Source organism: Bombina bombina, chromosome 3, assembly GCF_027579735.1.
Source record: "Bombina bombina isolate aBomBom1 chromosome 3, aBomBom1.pri, whole genome shotgun sequence".
Classification (NCBI taxonomy): Eukaryota; Metazoa; Chordata; class Amphibia; order Anura; family Bombinatoridae; genus Bombina; species Bombina bombina.
The window spans coordinates 1,133,770,927-1,133,798,329 of NC_069501.1; the positions used below are offsets into that span (position 1 = coordinate 1,133,770,927).

The window sequence follows — 27,403 nt, forward strand, 5'->3', positions numbered from 1 at the left end:
TTTCATTGGTTGAAACAATACTTGCAAAGTCTTTATTGGTTAATGTGATGCTATCGATATTTCTTATTACTTGATGTTCCATATTATTTTTCACAGATTCCATTATAGTGTATTAGATTAAATTATCGTCTATAAGCAGATTGCTTTATTATTTTTTGTTTTCAGGCAATCAATTATTTTCTATATACTTTCAAACGGAACTGCTATTCTTATATGCTGTACTTTAACTATTTGTGATACATTAAATTAAATAACTCTCACAACTAAAGACTGCATAAAGCCTTGTGGATTTGAAATAGGTGGCATTTCTACATTAAGAGGTATACCATTAATTTAGTTCCTTTCTAGTGGAGTTAGGATCATATATGTTACCTATATGAGAATGGTACATAAAGGGGAATTCTCATTATGTAATCTACTATTATACTTTTCATTTTATGGAAAACACCTTATAATTATATTATTTCACTGTATTATTTTATTTAACCCTATATGTTTCTATCTTATATACAGTTTTATATTAACACCTTTTTATATATAGGGTCACGTTTAAACATTGTCACCCAAATTGAAGGCTATAAGGACTGAGACAATCCTTCCCGCCTTGTAGACCAACAGGTCCTCTAGAATGCTTAGTTGAATGTAAAACAAATGATAACATGAGCACTCGGCACCTCAACTGGACCAGCCAATTAGAACGGTGCCACGTGTCTTAACAGCCACAAGACAGAACCGAACCCAACAGGACCAGCCTGCACCCGGGTCCTAACTGTCAAGCTGCATAAATCCTCCCTCAGAGGGGAAGAAGGGAAAACAGACAAACATAGGACTAATATATATATATATATATATATATATATATATATATATATATATATATATATATATATATATAAAATGAATACCAGAACTTATTACCACTGTCTTATCCATAAAACTATCTTATAGGTCCCATTAGCTGTCAGACCTCTAAATTGGATGATTACTGTTTCATATCTTTTCTTCGCTTTTGCCAAAGAAAAGTTATTTGTTTCCATATGTTGTATTATGTTATATTTTTTGTTTGTTTCAAAAAAATGGTATGGCTACAAAAACTTGGTACAATTCTGCTTAACATTTACACCTTGCTATACCACGTAACACCTCCTGAACGCGAAAACCCATACTACATATATTTAACACCTTTGTCACCTCCCCATAATGCCCACGCAAGTTAAAAAAAAAAATATCCTCACAGTCAACACAAAAGTCTAAATAATCATCATAAGAGAAACATAGCAATTAGGCACCTCATTCAAAAAAAAAGGAGACATAGTCTTCCTACAAGAATCTTATTTCATAAAAGGCAGAGAACCTAAAACATTCCTATATAAATTCGGCCCGCTTACTATGCTTCCAACACAATTAAAACAAATGGATTTGGATTATTTTTTTTTAAATATCCGCCTTCATCGCCACCCTCTTCCTACATATGGAAGATCAATGAAGACCTACTGACTCACCCATTGTACAGCGAAAAACTAGAAAAATCTCTGACTGAATTCTCCCTTAACATAGACTCCATTTCAAACTTCCAAACAATCTGGGAAGTCCACAAAGGAACCATGAGAGGTGAACTGATGAGTTTCCATTCCCATTACATTAATCAACAAAGACTAGCTATGTATAACTCACTGAATAAAATCTCGGACCTAGAATCAGAACTCCAACAGAACCCCACTGGCCTGGGGCTTTATCCATTGGTAGGTCTTTTAATAACTTTTTGGATTTTTCCCCATCAGGCCTACAGATAGAAAAAAATACCGTTAATTAATTCCTAGATAAGGAATGTAAACATGTATTCTCCAAACTTCGTCAAGCCTACTACGAAGGAGACAAAGGCAGCAAGATTTTTGCACGCAAACTAAAAAGCAAAATAAATAGATCTTATATCCTATTGATCAAATCTCCCCAAAATTATATGCACAATAATACCATAACAATTGCAGAAACATTTAGAACATACTATCAACATCTCTACAACATTCCAAAAGAACACTCCACCCCATGGCCAGATGATCCCAAAGACCCTAATCACCCAATACTCCAATACCTATAAGACATTAAAATCCCTAAAATATCCTAAGAACAACAAAACTATTTAGACAAGTCATTCACACTTGAAGAAATCCAAAAAGTTATAAAAGACCTACCAATGGATAAAGCCCCAGGCCCGGACGGCTTTTTTATTACAAACGATATATTGATATTCTCTCCGCCCACATTCTTACCCTCTTTAACTCGATATGAGACCCCGATTCATTTTCTGCCTATGCCTTAGAAGCACACATATCATTTATCCCTAAAACAGGTAAAGACCCCTCACACGTAGAAAATTACACACCCATATCTCTACTGAATACAGACCTTAAACTATTTGCTAAACTTCTTGCTAACCCTCCCAGACATTATGCAAGGCGACCAGGTTGGCTTTGTCCCTTTCAGGGAAGCAAGAGACAACACGGTCAGAGCTATCCACCTGTTTGAATATGCTAAGAGCCATAACATTCCCCTCCTGGTTCTGTTGACCGATATGGAAAAATCGATTGATCGCTTCTGTTGGCAGTTACTGAAAATTGTCCTCTCTAAAATGGATATAGGACAAGGTGTCATAAATAAAGCTTTTGCTATGTACTCATCTCCCTCAGCTTGTGTACGAGTAAATGGCTCTATATCAGCCCCCTTTGGCATATCGAACCAGACAGGGTTGTCCACTGTCCCCTCTGCTCTTTGCATCTGTAATCGAAGTTCTTGCTTTAAAAATTCGGAATCACCCAAATATCACAGGTCTTCAAATCGCATATACACATCATAAGATAATGTTATACGCAGACGACATACTATTTTTATATTACTAACCCTTTAAACACTATTCCAAATATCATACAGTAACCAGAAGAATTTGGCCACATGTCCAATTTTCTCATTAACAAAAATAAATCTGAAATATTAAACGTAAACCTCTCCCTCCCTGAAGAACACAAAGTCAGAAATATGTGCACATTCAGATGGCAACAACACTCACTTAAATACCTAGGGATACACCTAACCCCCAATCCACAAGACCTTTTTGCCCATAACTTCAAACCTTTACTATCAAATATAATTGCAGACCTCTCCTCTTGGTTAGGCAGAAAAAAACTTATCAATATGAGCACCCTACCAAAACTTTTGTATCTATTCCAAACCCTCCCTTTTCCCACTCCCAGACACCTTCAGCTCTTCCCTGCAGATCAAACTACTTGAATTCATATGGAACCACTCCAAAGCTAGGATTAACAAAAAATGTATGCAACTTCCGCTGAGCATGGGAGGTCTAGGAGTCCCTGATCTCCAGAAATATCTCCAAGCTACCTTCCTTCAACGTATAATAGACTGGTACTCCAACATAAATAACAAAAAATTTGAACATGATATTGCTCACTCCCCACACTTAGGAGCGCTGTGCTGGTCTTCTAAAGAAATTAATATTTTTTACAGGAACCTACTCAAATTATTAGAGAAACATTTTCTGTTTGGGACAAGACACTAGTCAACTACCCGCACATATCCTCCAAAATCTCACCATTAACACCTTTGACTTACAACTCAGAATTCACACCAGGCTTTACACATCCAAAAAAGATATTGGGTCCTACTAACAGAACACTCCAAATCCTTCATTTAGAGAATGACTGACAATCCACTACCCCAGCCGAAATAATCACGCTTAGCTACCCTACCTTCCAAAATTGTCTCTTTCATAAACAATGTCACTTATATATCTCAACTTACCCCCAGTAAAGAAGTATGTGAAAGATTCTTAACACCATTTGAATCAGTCTGCACTAAACCATCACCCACTAGACACCCTCTCTCTAACTTACAATATACTACAACAATCTCTACACAGACAAACACCATACCACATAGATAGATGGAACTCTGAACTTGGAACAGACATTTCTTATGCAGACTCAATATCCATCTACGCTAGTATTAAAAAATCCTCTGTCTACAGTAGATATTTAGAACTTAATCTTAAAATATTGCAGAGATGGTACCTAACACCAGCCCAATGCAAAAAAATATATAACTTAAACGCAGCTTTGTGTTGGAGATGTGGCACCCCTGATGGACACATGTCACATATATGGTGGCTATGCCCCAAATTAACCAATATCTGGGACAAAATCTCACACAAAACTAGTAAGATACTAGAATCCCCTATGCCATTAGACCCCTGCCTTTGGCTTTTCAATAAAACCCCTAAAAAACTCCCTACACCCAAAAGAAAACTTTAATATCCTATGTAATAGCTTCCAAATCCTTATAGCCAGAAATTGGAAATCTGACATAATTCCATCACTTCCACAAGAATGCAACCACACTCTTTCACTAGAAGAATTTCACTTCCTAAAAACAAAAAACATTGACACATACGCCCAAATGCAAGCTCTCTGGGAAACATATTATAGCAATGAATCCCAAATTGTTCTTACCTTACCAGCACCCACTAAGTAGATCCCACTCAGCCTCTTACACACCAATGCCTTTACTCCTAAAACCTCTCGAACATACCCCCTGTCCGTAAACCCTTCAGATGTTGACTATCCATTACAAATGGAATTACACAATGTGACGTTAGAGTGGTGTCTCACACCGACTTGAATACATTATAGACATTTAATGACAAATAGCGGTTAGGTTCTCAATAATCCGTAGCCATACATAATATTTCAAAATGTTATTGAGAATTTGTAAATGTTTTACCTTGTTTTTGATTATCATTTCTAGGTTCATAATGTAAAGCCTTAAAAAATCTCTGATGACAAATTGTAAAATGACATTCATTTTACAGTGATTACTTGTATGTTATATGAATATGGCTTTCAATAAAATATTTATAAAAAATAAATAAAATAAAAACATTAACACCACAAAGTAATGGAACCAACTCTTGTGAGGTATCTATATCCTTAGTAAATCTAGGCCAACTGTCTCATTCTATTAATGTAAGTTCCTTCCTAATGTGCTTTCTCTAAATTAGTACAAGTTATTAAATTTCTTAATATTGCTTGCATTTATCTGTATTCAGGCAATAACATAGTTCTGCCTAGATACATTACATGATGGGCGCTTTAGGTTTTAAATATTATGTTAAATAATTTAATATTTGGCATAGATTGTTTATTGCTTCCTGGCGTGGAGATGAGACATTGTGTAAAATTCAGAAATGTAGCCTAATATTATTTGATTACTTCCTATATTTTCTTTTTCAACTATATATAATTTGAACATATAAGATAACACAAATACTGGAGAACAACATATGTTTACATTACATGGATTATTTAATTAAGAACATATGAAAAAAATAATATTTGCTATTAGGCTATATAAAGCTATATAAAGGAAGGGAGCACAATTACAATATTATGTAAAAAAATGTAATACAATAAATGGATCAAATCTGTAGCAGATCACAAAGGACTATATTCATATCCTGTTGGAGTTTTATAGAGACAGTCTACACCATGATTATTATTGTTTAAAAAGATAGATAATCCCTTTATGACCCATTCCCCAGTTTTGCATAACCAACACGGTTATATTAATATATGTTTTACCTCTGTGATTACCTTGTATCTAAGCCTTGGCAGATTGTCCCCTTATCTCAGTGCTTTTGACAGACATGCATTTTAGTCAATCAGTGCTGACTCGTAAATAACCCCACAAGAGTGAGCACAATGTTACTTATATGACATACATGAACTAGCAGTGCCTTACTGTGAAAAACTGTAAAAATGAACTGAGTTAAGAGGCAGCATTCAATGGGTTAAGAATTAGCATATGAACCTACCTAGGTTTAGCTTCCAACAAACAATACAAAGAAAAGAAATAAAGTTTGATGAAAAAAGTAAATTGGAATGTTTTTTTTAAATTGCATGCTCTATCTGAATCATGCAAGTTTAATTTTGATTTGACTGTCCCTTTAATACCATAATATCTATACTATAATTGTGTTTGTAAGCGTCCGTCGCTGTCGGCAGTTGCTCACGCATCCTCAAAGGAATGTTGGATGCGCGTGCAGCCGCCTCGCGGCGACAGACAGCTCCAGGAGCTCCAACTCACAGCTGTAACATAACAGCTGAGAGCTGGAGCTTCAGGCCTCTGCCGCATATGGAGCTGGAGTGCGATCGGTGCTCCGCCTCCATATGAGGCCAGATGCCTGATCGTTACAGAGGGTGACACTGTGTGTGTCACTGTCTGTAACGATCTTCTGCTGGTGCCGGTGGGAGGTGTGAGTGGGTGGCAGGTGGGAGGCTCAGCAGGGAAGGGGAGGCAGTGGGAGTGCCCTAAAAAAAAAAGAAAAAAAAAAAAGGCTGCTCAGCAGGGAAGGGGAGGCAGTGGGAGTGCCCCAATTAAAAAAAGGACAGGGGGAGAGAGAAAAGAGAAGGGGGAGAGAGCAAAAGAGAAGGGGGAGAGAGAGCAAAAGAGAGGGGGAGAGAGAGCAAAAGAGAAGGGGGGGACAGCAAAAGAGAGGGGAGAGGGAGAGCAAACTAGAGAGGAGAGAGAGAGCAAATGAGAGGGGAGAGGGAGAGCAAAAGAGAGGGGAGAGAGAGAACAAAAGAAAGAGGGGGGAGAGGGAGAGCAAAAGAGAGGGGGAGAGAGCAAAAGAGAGGGGAGAGAGCAAAAGAGAGGGGAGAGAGAGAGCAAAAGAAAGAGGGGGGAGAGGGAGAGCAAAAGAGAGGGGGGAGAGAGCAAAAGAGAGGGGAGAAAGAGCAAAAGAGAACGGAGAGAGAGAGCAAAAGAGAGGGCAGATAGAGAGCAAAAGAGATGGGAGAGAGAGAGCAAAAGAGAGGGGGGGAGAGAGAGAGAGAGAGAGAGAGAGAGAGCAAAACAGAGGGGAGAGGGGGGAGAGAGAGAGCAAAAGAGAGGGGAGAGGGGGGAGAGAGAGCAAAAGAGAGGGGCAGAGAAAGCAAAAGAGAGGGGGAGAGAAAGCAAAAGAGAGGGGGAGAGAGAGCAAAAGAGAGGGGAGAGAGAGAGCAAAAGAGAGGGCAGATAGAGAGCAAAAGAGATGGGAGAGAGAGAGCAAAAGAGAGGGGGGAGAGAGAGAGAGCAAAAGACAGGGGAGAGGGGAGAGAGAGAGCAAAAGAGAGGGGAGAGGGGGGAGAGAGAGCAAAAGAGAGGGGGAGAGAGAGCAAAAGAGAGGGGCAGAGAAAGCAAAAGAGAGGAGGAGAGAGAGCAAAAGAGGGAGGAGAGAGAGCAAAAGAGAGGGGAGAGAGAGCAAAAGAGAAGGGGGGAGAGAGCAAAAGAGAAGGGGGAAAGAGCAAAAAAAGGGGGGAGAGAGCAAAAGAGAGGGGAGAGGGAGATCAAAATAGAGAGGAGAGAAAGAGAGAACATGAGAGGGGAGAGCAAAAGAGAGGGTAGAAAGAGAGCAAAAGAGAGAGGGGGAGAGAGCAAAAAGAGAGGAGGGAGAGAGCAAAAGAGAGGGGGAGAGAGAAAAAGAGAGGGGAGAGAGAGAACAAAAGAGAGGGGAGAGAGCAAAAGAGAGGGCAGAGAGAGAGCAAAAGAGAGGGGAGAGAGAGAGTAAAAGAGAGGGGGAGAGAGAGAGAGCAAAAGAGAGGGGAGATGGGGGAGAGAGAGCAGGGGAGAGGGGGCAGAGAAAGCAAAATAGAGGGGGAGAGAGACCAAAAGAGGGGGGAGAGAGAGAGCAAAAGAGAGGGGGAGAGTGGGCGCAAAAGAGAGGGGGGGGGGGAGAGAGAGCAAAAGAGAGGGGGGGAGAGAGAGCAAAAGAGAGGGGGGAGAGAGAGCAAAAGAGAGGGGGGAGAGAGAGCAAATGAGGAAAGCATGGCTCCTTATAGTGACCAGCAGGTAAGACATCTGAAGCTTGTGCATAACCATTGTGAATATGTGGTTCTAAAAGTTCTAGAGTCTGTATCCACATCCAGAAAATTAAATTAGACTGAAAACTTTCAGTTATATAGGATCTTTACAAATAAGTATATTCAAACGGGGATCTGGTCTGGCATATATCATGTTGTTGTTTCAAGCTACATTTTATTAGGAAAGTTTAAGTAGTTTATCAGGACATCATGGTCCTGATATTCAAAACTTCACCAGCACGGAGAAAAATCATGCAAACTCTTTAGTATTTTTTTTTTAGACCTTGTATTGTAATCTAGGAGTCTCTGTTTCACATAAAGGGCTAGATTACAAGTGGAGTGCTAATTTATCACGCGCCCGCAAATGGGCAAATTCGCCCGTTTACGGGCACGATAAATAACCAGCCATTACAAGCTGTGAGCTTGTGGTAGCAATTATCAATCAAAAAAAATTAACCAGATGTCAGCCAATTGCCTCCCGAAATAAAATGTGTAGTGCCTTAAAAAAAAAAGAAGCAGTTTTTGGGGGCTAAAGTTGGCGGGTGTAGGGTGTTAGAAAAAAAAACGGCACTGAAAAGTGCCTTTACGATGCAGTCTATAGGGACTGTGTAAATAGATATATATGCTTATATACATATGTGTTAATATGTTTGTATATAAACATATTAACAAATAAATATATACAGGGAGTGCAGAATTATTAGGCAAGTTGTATTTTTGAGGATTAATTTTATTATTGAACAACAACCATGTTCTCAATGAACCCAAAAAACTCATTAATATCAAAGCTGAATAGTTTTGGAAGTAGTTTTTAGTTTGTTTTTAGTTATAGCTATTTTAGGGGGATATCTGTGTGTGCAGGTGACTATTACTGTGCATAATTATTAGGCAACTTAACAAAAAACAAATATATACCCATTTCAATTATTTATTTTTACCAGTGAAACCAATATAAAATCTCAACATTCACAAATATACATTTCTGACATTCAAAAACAAAACAAAAACAAATCAGTGACCAATATAGCCACCTTTCTTTGCAAGGACACTCAAAAGCCTGCCATCCATGGATTCTGTCAGTGTTTTGATCTGTTCACCATCAACATTGCATGCAGCAGCAACCACAGCCTCCTAGACACTGTTCAGAAAGGTGTTCTGTTTTCCCTCCTTGTAAATCTCACATTTGATGATGGACCACAGGTTCTCAATGGGGTTCAGATAAGGTGAACAAGGAGGCCATGTCATTAGATTTTCTTCTTTTATACCCTTTCTTGCCAGCCACGCTGTGGAGTACTTGGACGCGTGTCATGGAGCATTGTCCTGCATGAAAATCATGTTTTTCTTGAAGGATGCAGACTTCTTCCTGTACCACTGCTTGAAGAAGGTGTCTTCCAGAAACTGGCAGTAGGACTGGGAGTTGAGCTTGACTCCATCCTCAACCCGAAAAGGCCCCACAAGCTCATCTTTGATGATACCAGCCCAAACCAGTACTCCACCTCCACCTTGCTGGCGTCTGAGTCGGACTGGAGCTCTCTGCCCTTTACCAATCCAGCCACGGGCCCATCCATCTGGCCCATCAAGACTCACTCTCATTTCATCAGTCCATAAAACCTTAGAAAAATCAGTCTTGAGATATTTCTTGGCCCAGTCTTGATGTTTCAGCTTGTGTGTCTTGTTCAGTGGTGGTCGTCTTTCAGCCTTTCTTACCTTGGCCATGTCTCTGAGTATTGCACACCTTGTGCTTTTGGGCACTCCAGTGATGTTGCAGCTCTGAAATATGGCCAAACTGGTGGCAAGTGGCATCTTGGCAGCTGCACGCTTGACTTTTCTCAGTTCATGGGCAGTTATTTTGCGCCTTGGATTTTCCACATGCTTCTTGCGACCCTGTTGACTATTTTGAATGAAACGCTTGATTGTTTGATGATCACGCTTCAGAAGCTTTGCAATTTTAAGAGTGCTGCATCCCTCTGCAAGATATCTCACTATTTTTGACTTTTCTGAGCCTGTCAAGTCCTTCTTTTGACCCATTTTGCCAAAGGAAAGGAAGTTGCCTAATAATTATGCACACCTGATATAGGGTGTTGATGTCATTAGACCACACCCCTTCTCATTACAGAGATGCACATCACCTAATATGCTTAATTGGTAGTAGGCTTTCGAGCCTATATAACTTGGAGTAAGACAACATGCATAAAGAGGATGATGTGGTCAAAATACTCATTTGCCTAATAATTCTGCACTCCCTGTATGTATATATTCAGATACATACGTATATATTTATATTTGCTGCCCATCGTTGTTCAACTTACCCCCTTTGCTGCGCTAGTTCTCATGCCGTGTCTGAATGCATGAAAACGAGGCTCCCGTTGGAGCCTATGAAAGCACGCTCTCGCGAGTGCAATGCTTCCGTGAAATGCAAACACGAGGCTGCGTTTGTATCGCATCTCACTTGTAAATACCAGCGCATAATTTGCGATATTAAATTAAATCATCTTGCATGAGTGGCAAGGTTTTGAATATCAGGCTTTTAATAAATTAGTATTTAAACTTGCAATGGAAAGGTTAAAAATAGCTTATAAGGAAAGCCAACCTATTAATCTAGTATTTTCTATTGTGAAATATATTTAATATGCATAATATCTAAATAGTCACCGCACAAAGAAATCTCTTCACAGTGTTAAAATCCATTTGTGTCACTTTTTGTAAATTGTTCATAATGAACTTTTCATAACTGGATTGTTTAATAACTTTTTAATTCAATCAAGTTAGAAATGTTGCTTTCCTAATCACTCTGTATTAAATTATTGGTTCTAATGAACCAGCTACACATTAATCAAGCCACAAAGAATAGTTTTGTAGCAGAAAGTTCTCAACCCCCCTTAAAAGAAAAACACTAGTCAGTCGTTCACTGACTAGAAATCAGAACAAGCTATTTGAGAAGATGAATTTTAAATGATGCTCATTTGAGAATCATAGAGGAAAGAAACCTAATTAGATGATCTTAATCATTAAGTCAAGTTTGCAAACCTTGCTCAAAGGGACATGAAACCCAAATTTTTTCTTTAATGATTCAGATAGAGAATACAATTTTAAACAACTTTCTAATTTACTTCTATTATGTAATTTGTTTTATTTTCTTGGTATCATTTGTTGAAGGGGCAGCAATGCACTACTAGTTTCTAACTGAACAGATGGGTGAGCCAATGAAAATCAATATTTATATGCAGCGAACCTAGGTTCTTTGCTGCTCCTGAGCTTGCCTAGATAAACCTTTCAGCAAAGGATAGCAAGAGAAGGAAGCAAATTAAATAAAAGAAGTAAATATGAAAGTTGTTTAAAATTGTATTCTCTATCTGAATCATAAAAGAACATTTTTGGGTTTAATGTCCCTTTAAGGGTGTTTCATTAAAAGAAAAGAAAAAACCTTTCTACTTTAAACATGCTTCATTACTGATCAGCCAAATATTGTGCTTAACTGAATTAAGGGCTATTTGAAATAAATGTTTGGTAAATCTAAAGACCTATATAAATAAATATAATATCTTGAGAGGAACTGCAGTTAATGTTATACATTTATAAGGATTTAAGATAAAATAAAAAAAACTTTTAAATTTAAAGGGGCACTGAACCCAAATTTTTTCTTTCATGATTCAGATAGAGCATGCAATTTTAAGCAACTTTCTAATTTACTCCTATTATCAATTTTTCTTCGTTCAATTGCTAGCTTTATTTGAAAAAGAAGGCATCTAAGCTTTTTTTTAGGTTCAGTACTCTGGACAGCACTTTTTTATTGGTGGATGAATCAGCAAGGACAACCCAGGTTGTTCACCAAAAATGGGCCGGCATCTAAACTTACATTCTTGCATTTCAAATAAAGATACCAAGAGAATGAAGACAATTTGATAATAGGAGTAAATTAGAAAGATGCTTAAAATGTCATTCTCTATCTGAATCACGAAAGAAAACAATTGGGTTCAGTGTCCCTTTAAATTATGTGGCAATATGTTTACATTTTAAATCCAATAAAATACTCTTCTGAAAATGTGCAGGAATCACAAAAAATACCTTATATTGAATTTATATTTTAAAAAGACAGTCTAGTCAAAATTAAACGTTCATGCTTCAGATAGGGCTTGCAATTTTAAAAAAACGTTCCAATTTAATTTTATCATCAAATTTGCTTGGTTCTCTTAGTATTCTTTGTTGAAAGTTAAACCTAGGTAGGGTCATATGCTAATTTCTAAGCCCTTGAACACTGCCTCTTATCTCAGTGCAATTTGACAGTTTTTTTACGGCTAGAGAATGCTAGTTCATGTGTGCCATACAGTTAACATTGTGCTCACTCCCATGGAGTTACCTAGGAGTCAGCACTGAGTGGCTGAAATACAAGTCTGTCAAAAGAACTAAAATAAGGGGGCAGTCTGTAGAGGCTTAGATACAAGGTAATCACAGAGGTAAAAAGTGTATTAATATAACAGTGTTGGGGAATGGGTAATAAAAGGATTATCTATCTTTCTAGACAATAACAATTCTGGAGTAGACCGTCCCTTTAAAACTCCAACAGGATATGAATATAGTTCTTTGTGATCTGCCTCAGATTTGATCCATTAATAATATAATTTTTTTTTACAGAATTGTATTTGTGCTCCCTTTCTTAATATAACTTTGAGCTGGTGCCTAACAGGAAAGATATTTTTTTTCATATGTTCTCAATTAAATAATCCATGTAATGTAAACATATGGGCATCTATTTATCAAGCTTTCAACCGCAAATACGCTGGAATTCTGCAGCGTATTTGTGGCGAGCCTGATTCCCCTTAGTTATCAAACCCTACAGACCGGCAAAAGTAGAATTTTGTGACGTAACATACGATCCGCCAGACTCAGTCCGACACAGATCGATGCTTACGTCATTACAGATGTTCCGAATGCAAATTTGGCACAATCTGACTACTTTTGCTAGTTATCAGATGTCTACCAGGTACGCTCGGCACTATTCCGGTATCAGGTTATCAATCCGCTGCCCTGGAGGGGGCGGATGCCATAAGAATCAATGGGAGTATGAAAGCAGTGAAAGCTTATGTTCGCTGCTGCCCGATATCCCATTGATTCCTATGGGAACGTTTACACCTAACACCCTAACATGTACCCCGAATCTAAACACCCCTAATCTGCCCCCCCTACACCGCCGCCACCTACATTATACTTATTAACCCCTAAGCCGCCGCTCCCGGAGCCCACCGCCACTCTAATAAATTATTAACCCTTAAACCGCCGCTCATGGACCCCGCCGCAACTAAAAAAAGTAAACCGCCGCTCCCGGAGCCCACCGCCACTCTAATAAACTTATTAACCCCTAAACCGCTGCTCACGGACCCCGCCACAACTAAATAAAGTATTCTATCAGCAAATCGGAATTAAGGTAGAAAAAATCTTATTGGCTGATGCAATCAGCCAATAGGATTGAAGTTCAATCCTATTGGCTGATCCAATCAGCCAATAGGATTGAGCTCACATTCTATTGGCTGATTGGAACAGCCAATAGGATTGAAGTTCAATTCTATTGGCTGATTGCATCAACCAATAGGATTTTTCCTACCTTAATTCCGATTGGCTGATAGAATTCTATCAGCCAATCGGAATTGAAGGGACACCATCTTGGATGACTTCACTTAAAGGACCCGTCATTGTTCAAGAAGACTCCGGATGAAGAGGATGCTCCACGTCAGATGTCTTGAAGATGGACCCGCTCCGGTTGGATGAAGATAGAAGATGCCGTCTGAATGAAAACTTCTGCCCATCTGGAGGACCTCTTCTGCCCGGCTTGGATGAAGACTTCTGCCCGTCTGGAGGACCACTTCGCCCGCCTTTGTTGAGGACTTCGGCCCGGTTGGGTGAAGACTTCTCACGGTAGGGTGATCTTCAAGGGGTTAGTGTTAGGTTTTTTTAAGGGGGGATTGGGTGGGTTTTAGAGTAGGGTTGGTTGTGTGGGTGGTGGGTTTTAATGTTGGGGGGGTTTGTAAAAATTTTTTACAGGTAAAAGAGCTGACTACTTTGGGGCAATGCCCTGCAAAAGGCCCTTTTAAGGGCTACTTGTAATTTAGTGTAGGGTAGGGGTTTTTTTTATTTTGGGGGGGGCTTTTTTATTTTGTTAGGGGGATTAGAATAGGTGTAATTAGTTTAAAAATCTTGTAATTTGTTTATTATTTTCTGTAATTTAGTGGGGGGGTTTTGTACTTTAGATAATTTTATTTAATTTTATTTAATTGTAGTTAATTTAGGGAATTAATTTAATTATAGTGTAGTGTTAGGTGTAATTGTAACTTAGGTTAGGTTGTATTTTACAGGTAACTTTGTATTTATTTTAGCTAGGCAGTTATTAAATAGTTAATAACTATTTAATAACTATTGTACCTAGTTAAAATAAATACAAACTTGCCTGTAAAATAAAAATAAACCCCAAGATAGCTACAATGTAACTATTAGTTATATTGTAGCTATCTTAGGGTTTATTTTATAGGTAAGTATTTAGTTTTAAATAGGAATAATTTATTTAATGCTAGGAATATTTATTTAGAATTATTTAAATTATATTTACGTTAGGGGGTGTTAGGGTTGGGGTTAGACTTAGGTTTAGGGGTTAATAAATTTAATATAGTGGCGGCGGTATAGGGGGGGCAGATTAGGGGTTAATAAATATAATGTAGATGGCGGCGGTGTAGGGGGTGGCAGATTAGGGGTTAATAAGTATAATAATAATAGATTAGGGGTTAATAGGTGCGGCAGGGTCTGGGAGCGGTGGTTTAGGGGTTTATACATTTATTAAAGTTGCGGTGGGCTCCGGGAGCGGCAGTTTAGGGGTTAATACATTTATTAGAGTTGCAGTGGGCTCCGGGAGCAGTGGTATAGGGGGTAAACAGTATAGTATAGTGTGGGTGTTTAGTGACAGGGGACCAATAAAGCTGGGAAAAAGCCGAAGAGCATCGAGATCGATGACTGTTAGTTAACAACAGTCCGCTGCTCATCGCACCGTACTTGGTGCGTGGCTTTTTGACAGCTTTTTTGATCATTTTGGAGAACGTATTCAGGTTCGCAGCAGCGATGTTAGGCGATCTTAGGCGAGCGTATTGGTGCCGTCAAATGCAGGTAAGTTGACAGCTTGATAAATAGATGCCATGGTGTTCTCCAGTATTTTTGTTATGTTATGTCCCTTTAAGAGGAATTTAGGAAATATGGAACAGTGCATATTTTGAATATTGATACAATAATTTCCTTATCATTTAAAGTGATGGTCAATTTTGCTTTAAATTAACATTTTCTGATTCAGAGCATGCGATTTTAAACAGCATTCCAGTTTACTTCCATTGCCTAATTTGCTTTGTTGTCTTAGTATCCTTTGTTGTAAAAACACACCTAGTAAGGCTCAGGAGCAGCAATGCACTACTGGGAGTTAGCTGCTGATTGGTGGATGCATATATATTCCTCTTGTATTCTCACTTATTACAAACTTCATGTTAACTTTCTTACATACTGCCAGTCAACCCACTCTACACTACATTTGTTTCAACTTCAAGCAAGTGAGCTTTATGTGGTCTTATGGCTTATTTCTATGTTTATGGGAGGGGCTGGTTAAGATCTACTTGAAATATTGTAAGGTCTTTGCTATTGTTATTAAACGTTGCATTGTATTTGAAGACAAGTTTTCCTCTTTAAATGTGAGGTCTTATATCCCTCTGTATATGGATTTTGTTACATATGCTGGTATCAGCCATTGGTACAACGACCATTTGATAGCCCCTCGGACAGAAAGATGGAACTCACCTTTTTTAAAAAACAAAAAAAGGTAATTAACCTAACTTTAGTGCTAAGCTGTGGTGCTAGCGTCTCATACAGTGGATATGTGATTCACACTGTTATAGCAATCAATAATTAATAGAATGGAATTAAATTTTTCATATGAAGAGTGTTTTGGTTTGTGATTGGTGTAAACCATATGTTTTATGATTGTTGTGTGATTACCTACCACTTATTGATGACCTCCTCCCCAACTTTGCAGATGCCTGTGAAGCTGTTTAACAGGAACTCCATGGTAATACTTAGTAGCAAGTTACACATATACATACAGGGCTTGTAGTTTCCAGTGGTTCACTAGTCCTGGACAACTTAGAAATTGCAGCGGATAACTTAGAAATTTGACTTTTTTCCTATGTTTAAAGTGATGGTAAATCCTTGGCACCAGCTGGCCCACATCGCTATTGCCTAAGAGGTGGAAACGTCACCTCACAACAAATAGCGTTCTGCTGTGGGCTGCCTGAGAAGCAAATAAAGGTACTTTTATACCTCATGACTGAAAGTCCCCTGTATTTGCTCCACTGGTATAACCTAGCATTTCACAAACGCTAGGATTTACCATCACTTAAACATTGAGTGGACTATATATATAATTATTATTATCAGTTATTTGTAGAGCGCCAACAGATTCCGCAGCGCTAATGTATACATACACACAAAAAACTGCCAAAAGTGAATTCACCCTCCTGATACAACCACTGGTTGCAAAAATTAAGCAAATATCCAACAAAGTAAATGCACTCACAGAATATTAGATATCAATAGTGTCAAATTGTAATGATGTTTCAGGGACTATTATATATAAATTTATATCATGCATGAACAGTAAGGGGTCTTCCCTAACTGCTGCCACAATTCTTGAAGCACACAATTGTCTAAAATATCTTTGTACCCTTTAGTATCAAGTTGACCCTTCACTGGAACTAAGGGACCTAGACCAAACCATGAATACAGCCCCAACCTATTATTCTGCCTCCCCTTAACATTACAGTAGACAGTATGCACTCCAGAGTACACATCTAAAAAGGGATATACAATATCATATTTTCTTAAGAAGGTCCCATTAAATATATTTTATCATTTTCTAAAAAGTCATATAACTCACTGTATTGTACCTCCCTCTCATAAAAAAGATTGTTAGGCTAAATGTATTTAATCATTTGGTGATTTTATCTACAAATCTAATGTCTTAACTAACTAAAAAGTGTAATTTTACTCAATACACTGAATGTATCCCCCTGTCTGTATCTATTATGTTTGTTTGTGACATTCTACCTTTTTGTTTTACTATTTTTGTTGTAGCTTTATCATCTTTATATTTCCATTATCTCATCCATTCTGATTTCTTAACTTATTTTCATCTTTACTATTCATTTTTCAGTCTCTGTTTTTCCAAATCCTATTCCCAGTTTTCTTTTTTTTTCCCCTTTCTCTAACAGACCCCACCCAGTCTGTGTCACACTGTTTGACTTTCACTTGGCTTACTGGAAATCTGACCTTTAAGGGACAGTAAAAATCAAAATTAAACTTTCATGATTCAGGTAGAGCAAACCACTTTAAACAGCTTTCAAATTTACTTCTATTATCTAATTTTGCCTTGTTCTTTTGTTGAAAAGCATACCTAGGTAGGCTAAGGAGCAGTTACTGGGAGCTAGCTGCTGATTGGTGGCTGCACAAACAGGTCTCTTGTCATTGGGTCACCTGAATTGTTTAGCTAGTTTCCAGTAGGGCATTGCTGCTCCTTTGACAAAGGATACCAAGAGACTGAAGCAAATCTGATAATAGAAGGAAATATCAGGAACACATATGAGTTGTAGACCTATTCTAGTGCTCAACAAACACTTTGCTATTTGATTCACTATAACAATGCTAACAATAGGTTTGCCTCACTATCACTGTGTATGTAACTAGGTATACACATATGGTATTTGATATCAAAGTCTCTTAAAGGACCAGTCAACACAGTAGATTTGCATAATCAACAAATGCAAGATAACAAGAAAATGCAATAGCACTTAGTCTGAACTTCAAATGAGTAGATTTTTTTTCTAACAATTTAAAAAGTTATGTCTTTTTCCACTCCCCCTGTACCACGTGACAGCCATCAGCCAATCACAAATGAATACACGTACCATGTGAAAGCCATCAGCCATTCACAAATGCATACACACTTATTCTTGCACATGCTCAGTAGGAGCTGGTGACTCAAAAAGTTTAAATATAAAAAGACTGTGCACATTTTGCTAATAGAAATAAATTGGAAAGTTGTTTAAAATGGCATGCTCTATCTGAATAATGAAAGTTTAATTTTGATTGAGTGTCCCTTTAAGGTGACAGCAAACCCACATCATTACTGGCCAATGTTTTTATCTTTCTTTAATATGCAAAGTCTCTCCGAACCTGAAACTGATATTTATTTATTTTTTTACAAACATCTCTTGTGTGCATTTTATTATATTATAGGTCTGGTATTACCACTGGGCTATAAATGTTTGATGTCACTACTTATTGTATGGACTATACATATTGTTCTTTTTAATATAATAATACTATGATAATATAATATTATAATTGTAATGTATTCACTTGTGTAAGGTGAGGGTATATGTCTCTAAGATTTTACAATTACCCTTATTTAAAGGGACAGTCTAGTCAAAATTAAACTTTCATTATTCAGATAGGACTTGTAATTTTAATCAACTTTCCAATTTACTTTTATCATCAAATTTGCTTTTTTCTCTTGGTATTCTTAGTTGAAACTAAACCTAGGCAGACTCATGTGCTAATTTCTAAGCCCTTGAAGGCTGCCTCTAATCACAGGCATTTTAAATTCCTTTTCAACACAAAGACAAAAAGTACACGTGGGCTATATAGATAACACTGTGTTCAGGCACAGGGGGTTATTTAAGATTCAGCACAACACAATGCTAACTGCAAGACAATAGATAATAAACAGTCACAGACCGTCAAGTGATCAGGGCACTGGAAGAAAGTTCTTACATACAAGGTAATCCAAGAGGTGAAAAGTATATTAATATAACTGTGTTGTTTATGCAAAACTGGGGAATGGGTAATAAAGGGATTATCTATCTTTTAAAACAATAACAATTCTATTGTAGACTGTCCCTTTAAGGCTGGGTATTTCAGAATTGTAAAATACACATATTGCTCTATTTTTTAAAGGAAAATGAAACCGAAAAAATTATTTAACTATTCAGATAGGGCAGTGTTTCCCAACCGCGGTCCTCAAGTACCCCCAACAAGCCTGGTTTTCATTATAGCTGAACTAGAGCACAGGTGAAATAATCAGCTTATGGATGAGAGCAGATTGGTTACTGATCAGCTGATTAGTTCGCCTGTGCACTGGTTCATTTATAATGAAAACCAGGACTGTTGGGGGTACTTGAGGTCCGCGGTTGGGAAACACTGAGATAGGGCATGCAATTTTAATCAACTTTCCAATTTGTTTCTATTTCTAGATTTGTTTAATTCTCTTTGTATCATTTGTTGAAAGAGCAGCATTGCAACACTCGGAGCTAGCTGAACACCTTGGATAAGCCACTGACAAGAGTCATACATATTCAGCTACCAATCAGCAGCTAGCTCCCAGTAGAACATTGCTACTCCTGTGCCTACATAGTCATGCTTTTGAGCAAAGAATACCAAAAGAATGAAGCAACAGATAATATAAGTACATTGGAAAATTAATAAAAGCAAATAAGACTTTATGTCCCAAGTGTCACTCTTGAGTAATAAGGTCATATACACCAACATAATCCTTGTAGTAAAAGATAATATACATGATGGGTAGCTTGCACTTGAGAGAATACAGAAAAAAAGGTAAGATAAATCAATGAAACAATGTCGCTCACCAAACTTATACTAAGTGCTGGAAGGGCACTGTGGACAATTTCCACTCCCAGCCCGTGACTTCAGTAACTCGACAAGAGCTTGGGGCAAGCGTTTTTATTTACTTCTTCCTTGGTGTGCTATGGCTTAAACTCCCAGCCTATCTCAACACTTTGTTGTGGAAAGTCACCGTGGTATCATCCATTCCCAACTCTTTACTCCATCTTCAGTGGTCTCCGAAATCACAGAACACCAAAAACACAAATCCCCACTATAAACGATTACCTTCTAGTAAGCCGCCTTACCCTCCTATGTCTGCCAAATGTTAGCTTTAAATGTAAAGATCCTGAGGCACACTGTATTCAGAAAAGCAGCTGATTCTCCCACTACCTCATCATCAGAGGCCAGGTATAGTGTCAGCATCATGCATTATGGGACATGGAGTCCCTGCACTCCAATGCAATGAAACAAGTCCATGCACTGTGTAGTAATAAAAATAATTTTATTGAAAATACCTTTAAAGATATAGGTATCTCATAATGCTAGCAACTAACGGGTTCATGTTTTTAGCTTTATAAACACACCCCTAATGAGAAGGGGTTAGGATCCCATGATTACGGCTTATTTTGCCGAAATGCGTTAGTTCATATTTTTTTATTACTACACAGTGCATGAACTTTGTTTATTACTTTGGAAAGTTGTTTTTACATTGCATGTTGATGTTATATCTAAATCATGAAAGAAAAATTAGGGGTTCATGTCCCTTTTAGCAACGTAAGCTCATTTGGTGCCGTTGGGGTGCTGACTTGCTCATTTTCTTGTGCAATAATAAATGCGGGCAGCAGACGAACAGCTTAGCTTTTCCTTAGCTAGAAAACTTGTCCGTTTGTCTGTTAAATGAGACCCATTATTTGTTGATAAATTTGAATGGCGAGCTGGAATTCATGTTGCTTTGACACAAATTGAGGCAGACATCCTTTAAAAATTACACTTTTATTTACACGTTCTTTGATAAATTTAGGCCTAAAATTGTATCTTTTGTGTATTACATCACACTGGTGCTTCTTTAAGGTTTCTGCTACAACACCACATATACAAAACAACTGGCAAGCAATACACAGGTGCACATTATTGTTGTCCTGTAAACCGCACAACAATATTTTGATTCGGAAAAAAAAGTTATAGGAAATATAAAACAAAAAGAAAAATAGGAAATATAAAAGTGTTGACTTGACTCACCTACTGTTAATCTGCCAGTTATCTGACCATCAGCATTACGGGCATTTACAGTCACATTTTGTGAAGAGTGCAAAAGAAGGGAATTATCCTGTATAAGACAAAATATTAGATGGTAAAATTCAGCAAGTTGTATTAATTTTACCAGGCATAAACAAAACCAGAGGTGTATCTATTAAATCATTAAAGGGACACTGAACCCAATTTTTTTCTTTCATCATTCAGATAGAGCATGCAATTTTAATCAACTTTCTAATTTATTCCTATTATCAATTTTTCTTCATTCTCTTGTTATCTTTATTTGAAAAGCAAGAATGTAAGTTTAGAAGCCGGCCCATTTTTGGTTCACAACCTTGGTTGTCCTTGCTGATTGGACAGCACCAATAAACAAGTGCTTTCCAGGTTTCTGAACCAAAAATTGGCTGGCTCCTTAGCTTAGATGCCTTCTTTTTCAAATAAAGATAGCAAGAGAATGAAGAAAAATTGATAATAGGAGTAAATTAGAAAGTTGCTAAAAATTGCATGTTCTATCTGAATCATTAAAGAAAAAATTTGGCTTTAGTATCCCTTTAATATAAAGCAAATGAGTTGCCTAAAAAACCCAAAGTGTATTTCTTACAGTATTACTAAATACAATTTAAAGATACAATGATGAAAAAAAAAAAATTATGCTTACCTGCTAAATTTCTTTCTTTCCTGGCATGGAGAGTCCACATATCCATTCCAATTACTAGTGGAGATTCAACTCCTGGCCACCAGGAGGCAGCAAAGAACAACGCAGCAGAGCTGTTAAGTATCACTCCTACTTCCCATAATCCCCAGTCATTCAGTCGAAGGAAAATGGAAAGAGAAGATGACACAAGAGTATAGAGGTGCCTGAGGTTTATAAAAAAAAAAGTCAACTCAAATTAAGGGCATGTCGTGGACTCTCTATGCCAGGAAAGAAAATTTATCAGGTAAGCATAAATTTTGTTTTCTTTCCAATGGCATGGAGAGTCCATAAATCCATTCCAATTACTAGTGGGAACCAATACCCAAGCTAGATGACACAGAATGGAAGGGACGGAGAACAAGACAGGCGAACCTAAACAGAAGGCACCACCGCTTGAAGAACGCTTCTCCCAAAGGAAGCCTCAGTCAAGGCAAAAGTATCAAATTTGTAGAATTTTGAAAAAGTATGCAATGGGGACCAAGTGGCCACCTTGCAGATTTGTTCTACATAAGCTTAATTTTTGAAGGCTCAAGAAGAAGAGACAGGACTAGTGGAATGAGCCATAATTCTCTCAGGCGGCTGTTGTCCAGCTGTCTCATAAGCTAACCGGATAACACTTCTCAACCAGAGAGAAAGAGTAGTAGAAGTAGCCTTCTGACCCTTACGCTTACCAGAGAAAACAACGAACAGGGCAGTTGATTGCTGAAAATCTTTAGTTGCTTGAAGGTGAAACTTTAGACAGGCGTTCCTTCAGAGAATAAGAATTAGGAGAAAACGAATGAACAACAATTTCCTGATTGATATTGTGATCCGATACTACCTTGTACGAATAAATCCCAAGTATGAAGAACCGCCTTATCCTCATGAAAAATAAGGTAAGGTGAATCATACTGCAGAGCCGAAAGCTCTGAAACTCTGCAAGCAGAAGAAATAGCAAGGAGAAACAAAACTTTCCAAGATAACAACTTAACATCAACTGCATGCATAGGCTCAAATGGAGCCTGCTGCAGAACTTTAAGAACAAGATTAAGGCTCCAAGGAGGAGCAAAAGGTTTAAACACAGGTCTGATTCTGACCAAGACCTGCACAAAAGATTGAACGTCTGGCAGATTTGCCAGACATTTGTGCAAAAGAATAGACAGTGCAGAAATGTGACCCTTCAGAGTACTGACTGACAAACCTTTCTCCAGGCCATCCTGAAAAAAAGACAAAATTCGGAGAACCCTTACCCGGCTCCAAGAGAAACCCTTCGATTTGCACCAGTAAAGGTATTTACGCCACACCTTATGATAAATCTTGCGAGTAACAGGTTTACGAGCCTGAAGCATGGTATCAATGACTTTCTCTGAATAAAACACACCTAGCCAAGACTAGACGTTCGATCTCCAAGCAGTCAGCTTTAGAGAATCTAGATTTGGGTGGAGAAATGGACCCTGAAGTAGAAGGTGCTTCTTCAAGGGCAACCTTCAAGGGGGAAGAGATGACATCTTCACCAGATCTGCAAACCAGATCCTGCAAGGCCACGCAAGGGCGATTAGACTCACTGACGCCCTCTCTTGTTTGATACGAGCAATTACTCCAGGAAGGAGAGCAAACTGAGGAAAAAGGTACGCAAGGCTGAAGTTCCAAGGAACCTCCAGTGCGTCTATCATAGCTGCTTAAGGAACCCTTGATCTTGACCCGTACCTTGGAAGCTTGGCATTTAGACAAGCAGCCATCAAATCCAGCTCCGGAACCCCCCACCTGAGGTTTATCATTGTGAATACTTCCGGATGGAGAGCCTTCTCCTCAGGGTGAAAGGTCTGTCTGCTCAGAAAATCTGCTTCCCAGTTGTCCACCCCTGGGATGTGGATTGCAGAGAGGAGACAATCATGAGACTCCGCCCACTGGAATATGCGAGTCAACTCCTTCACAGCTAAGGAACTCCAAGTTCATCCCTGGTGGTTGATACACGCCACCAAGGTGATGTTGTCCAACTAGAATTGGATAAACTGGACCAAACACAATTGGGGTCAAGCTGGAAGAGGAAGACTTTTGTCCCTTGAAGTTGTGAAAGTAACGAAAATTTGAATTCTAGCAACCCTTAGGTCTAGCCTTTTTTTCTTGAGGTAGGAATGATCCCTTTCCACCAGTAACTTTTGAAATGATCTTGGCTAGACCAGGACCAAATAAAGTCTTGCCCTTAAAAGTCAAAGACAGAAGTTTGGACATGGATGTTACATCCGCAGACCAAGATTTTAGCCACAGAGCTCTGCGAGCTAGAACCACAAAGCTAGAAATGTTGGCTCCCAGCCTAACAACTTGCATGCTGGCATCACAGATAAAAGTATTAGTCAACTTTAGAGCTTTGATCCTATCCTGGATCTCCTCTATGGTAGTCTCCTCTGAAATTAGGTCAATAGGGAGTTACAGCAATAAGAGGCTGCACCCGCAACCGTAAAAATACTTGCAACTGGTTGCCATTGTAAACCCTAGTGAATATACATCTTTCTTAAATAAGCTTCCAGCTTCTTATCCATAGGATCCTTGAAAGAGGAACTATCGTCAAGGGGGATAGTAGTTCTCTTGGCTAGAGTGGATTTATCGCCCTCTAACTTAGGCATGGTGCGCCACGAGTCACGCACAGAGTCAGCAACAGGAAACATCTTCTTAAAAACAGGGGACGGGGAGAAAGGAATCCCCGGTTTCTCCCATACCTGAGCAATAATGTCCGACATACAATCTGAAACTGGAAATACCTCTACAGATGTAGGAGTGACATCAAATACTCTGTTAAATTTGTTAGACTTTTTAGGAGTCTCTGCGACAGTAGACAGTAGAGTCCTCCAAAGTAGCTAGGACCTCCTTCAAGAGTAAACGGAAGGGCTCCAGCTTAAATCTTAAATTAACCTCCTCTGGATCTGCTGTACTAGCAACAGCAGTCTCAGAATCAGAGATCTCGCACTCAGAGGCCACTGAGGAATGATCCTCTTCAGATAACTGAGAGAGGCTGACTAACACAGACTTAGCAAAGTCAGAATTATTTGTATTAGATATATTTTTAGTTTTCCTCTTTATCTTCCCAGTAATGGGAAAGGCTGACAAAGCTGCTTAAACTGCAGATGTTATTTGCGCTGCAAAATCTCCTGGTAAATAAACACCCCCATGAACTTGATGAGAGGAACCGCAGGACACTGCATGTGAAACTGCTAAAGCTTGGGACGTTTGAGGGGAAAACTGAGGCATGGCACATACAACATTATCCTGAGAGACAGAAGGCTCTGAGAGGGAATTTTTATCTTTAGATAACAACATTTTATTTAAATATGAGGAGCAAAACTGCACAGGAGGAATAATTTGAGCCTCCAAGCAATATAAACATTTGTCAAATGACACACTTAAATTTTCATTAGTGTCCATAACGATAGGAAAATTTGTCCCCACAAAGATAAATAAGATCCACGTATTTGAAGATCTCTAATATAAAAAAAACCTAACAAATATTGTATACACTATGTAAAAATCAATATACAAATGACACCCTTAAAACTACTGGCACAGCTATACCGCAGTACTGCTAAAGGGCTTACCGCTTCTGGGACCAGCAGAGAATGTCCCACTAGATGAGGAATGGATTCACTCGATTATAGCTCTCCTTATAACCGATCCGGATCAGTAACTAGAGACCGCCACACACTCCGCACCTAACTCAGCTGATACAGAGAAGTCAGCAAGCGGAAGCGCAGAAAAACGATGACGTGCGCCACAGATAAGAAGGCGCGTATATAAAAGTTAGAATCCTACCAATGATTTGCCATCTGCTACAGTTAGCTAATAACAACTAAAGGAAAACAACCCCAGTGAATAAAATGATTCTCCTCAAAAGAACTGTTATAATGAACTCCTAATATAATAAAAGATAAAGTTATATGTTCCGTTTTTTAACCCTCTCATTGCCAGCCTCATATTCAAAATCTGTCTAAAGTAATACCCCCTTACAGCAGATGCAGTGCCCTAATATATGCCTTCTTAATGATATATCTCCACATAGAGAGATCATTTAAGTCTGATGAAAAAAACTTCACAGGGGATTTAACCCATAGAGTGCTGGTTCCTTCTAACATAGAAGGGAAAGCACTTACCTGTGGATCCAGCTGCCAGGCAGGGAACAGATTCTTAGGTGTGACAGATTCACCAACTTCTGACAGGGACATGTAGAAAAAGAAAAACAGAGTAACCAAACCTGGTTTTCTATAAAGGGGTAGTACTGGTGTCAGAAGTTAAGCAAAGACCAACTCGCCATCTTTTAACTGCTAAAAGCCACCATTACTCTTACTAAAGAGAATTACATGGACACAGCATAGCCCCAATCCTTGCTTGCAGGAAAAAGTACCCATTAAAGGATTAAATATCTTCAGACACCATCTTCGCACATCCTCCTGATGATAAAGGCAAAGAATGACTGGGGATTATGGAAAGTAGGAGTGATACATAACAGCTCTGCTTGGGTGTTCTTTGCCTCCTCCTGGAGGCCAGGAGTTGAATTCCCACTAGTAATTGGAATGGATTTGTGGACTCTCCATGCCATTGGAAAGAAAATAGATTATAGTAAGTGATAATACTGTGTTTTTTTGTTTTGTTTTTATAGAAAGTTTTTTTTATATATTTTCATGCTGAATATCCACTTTTCAGAGTTTAGGGTTCATGTTACCTCTCAATCCGAAAATCCCCTAACAGAGGACTCCATTTTCAGATACATTAAGTCCTTCAGACAAGCATATATCATACCAAAGAATAGTTACACTGTAAAGGAATAAAAATGTGCAGATTTTAAAAGGGATTTAAATTGACCCCTCCCCCCAAATGTCTTACTTGTAGTAATACAGTAACAATTAGAATAATCCTTACAAATAAAATTAACTAAAGTATGTTTTGTAGGCTCATTAGTATCTTGATTTAACAAGTGACCTTTAGAAGATCTGCAATCATAAATACAAAATCTGTTGGTTAATTAAAGGGACGTACAACCAAAAAGTTTTCTTTCATGATTCAGATAGAACATACAATTTAAAAACAAACATTCCAATCTACTTCTATTAGCAAATTTCCTTTGTTTTCCTGTTATCCTTTGTTGAAAAGCAGGAAGGTAAATTCAGGAGTGTGCAGTTTTGCAACAATGTTATACATAAGCAAGATCACTAGGTCCTGTTATGTAGTGCTCCGGACATGTGTACACTAACTACCTAGGCATCTCTTCAGAAAGAAGAACATGAGAATGAAGCAAATTTAATAGAAGTAAAAATGTTATTCTATATCTGAATAATGAAAGAAAAAAAAGTTGTGTTTCATGTCCCTTTAAGCCACAACTAATAATGAATTGTAGCTTATATTCAATGCTTTTGTGCCACATATAGAAGTTACAAGCATGCTTATATACTGCATTATGTAGCTAGTAATAGAACTTATTAGTCTACAAATTCCTTAAAGGGCAGAGTACTGTAAAATATTCGCTACTTTAATTTGCTCCCAATGATTCATTTTACCTGTTGAAGTGTATTAAAATGTTTTAAAATAGATCCTGTACCTTTATTTTGTCAATTAAAATAGCTGATTTTGCCTGTTGAATCCGCCCTATCCTTAAAATTTCAATACTTAAGTGTTAGATTTAGAAAAAGCGATGTAAACAAGATCAACCAGAAAAAATTACATTCCCAGTGAGGAGTGAGAGTGATATGGACTAAAATGTTCATTTTAAATTGGGCTTTTGTAAACAAACAGAAATAAGATAATGAAGCATTTGGGAGTGTAAAAACTGATAAGGTATGGAGGTCTGATCTCCGTACAAGTTCAGAATATGTTAAGGAGTTGT

At 38.2% G+C, this 27,403-nt stretch overlaps 1 protein-coding gene across 5 annotated transcripts in view; it reads right to left on the reverse strand.

The window, feature by feature from the left end:
• Positions 1-27,403, reverse strand: part of SGCG (sarcoglycan gamma) — a 456,939-nt gene that overhangs the window by 141,660 nt on the left and 287,876 nt on the right. For all 5 annotated transcript variants that reach the window (XM_053708512.1, XM_053708511.1, XM_053708514.1 and 2 more), the window contains exon 4: positions 20,847-20,934. In XM_053708512.1, coding sequence (XP_053564487.1) covers positions 20,847-20,934 — 88 coding nt within the window. The remainder of the gene's footprint in view (positions 1-20,846; positions 20,935-27,403) is intronic.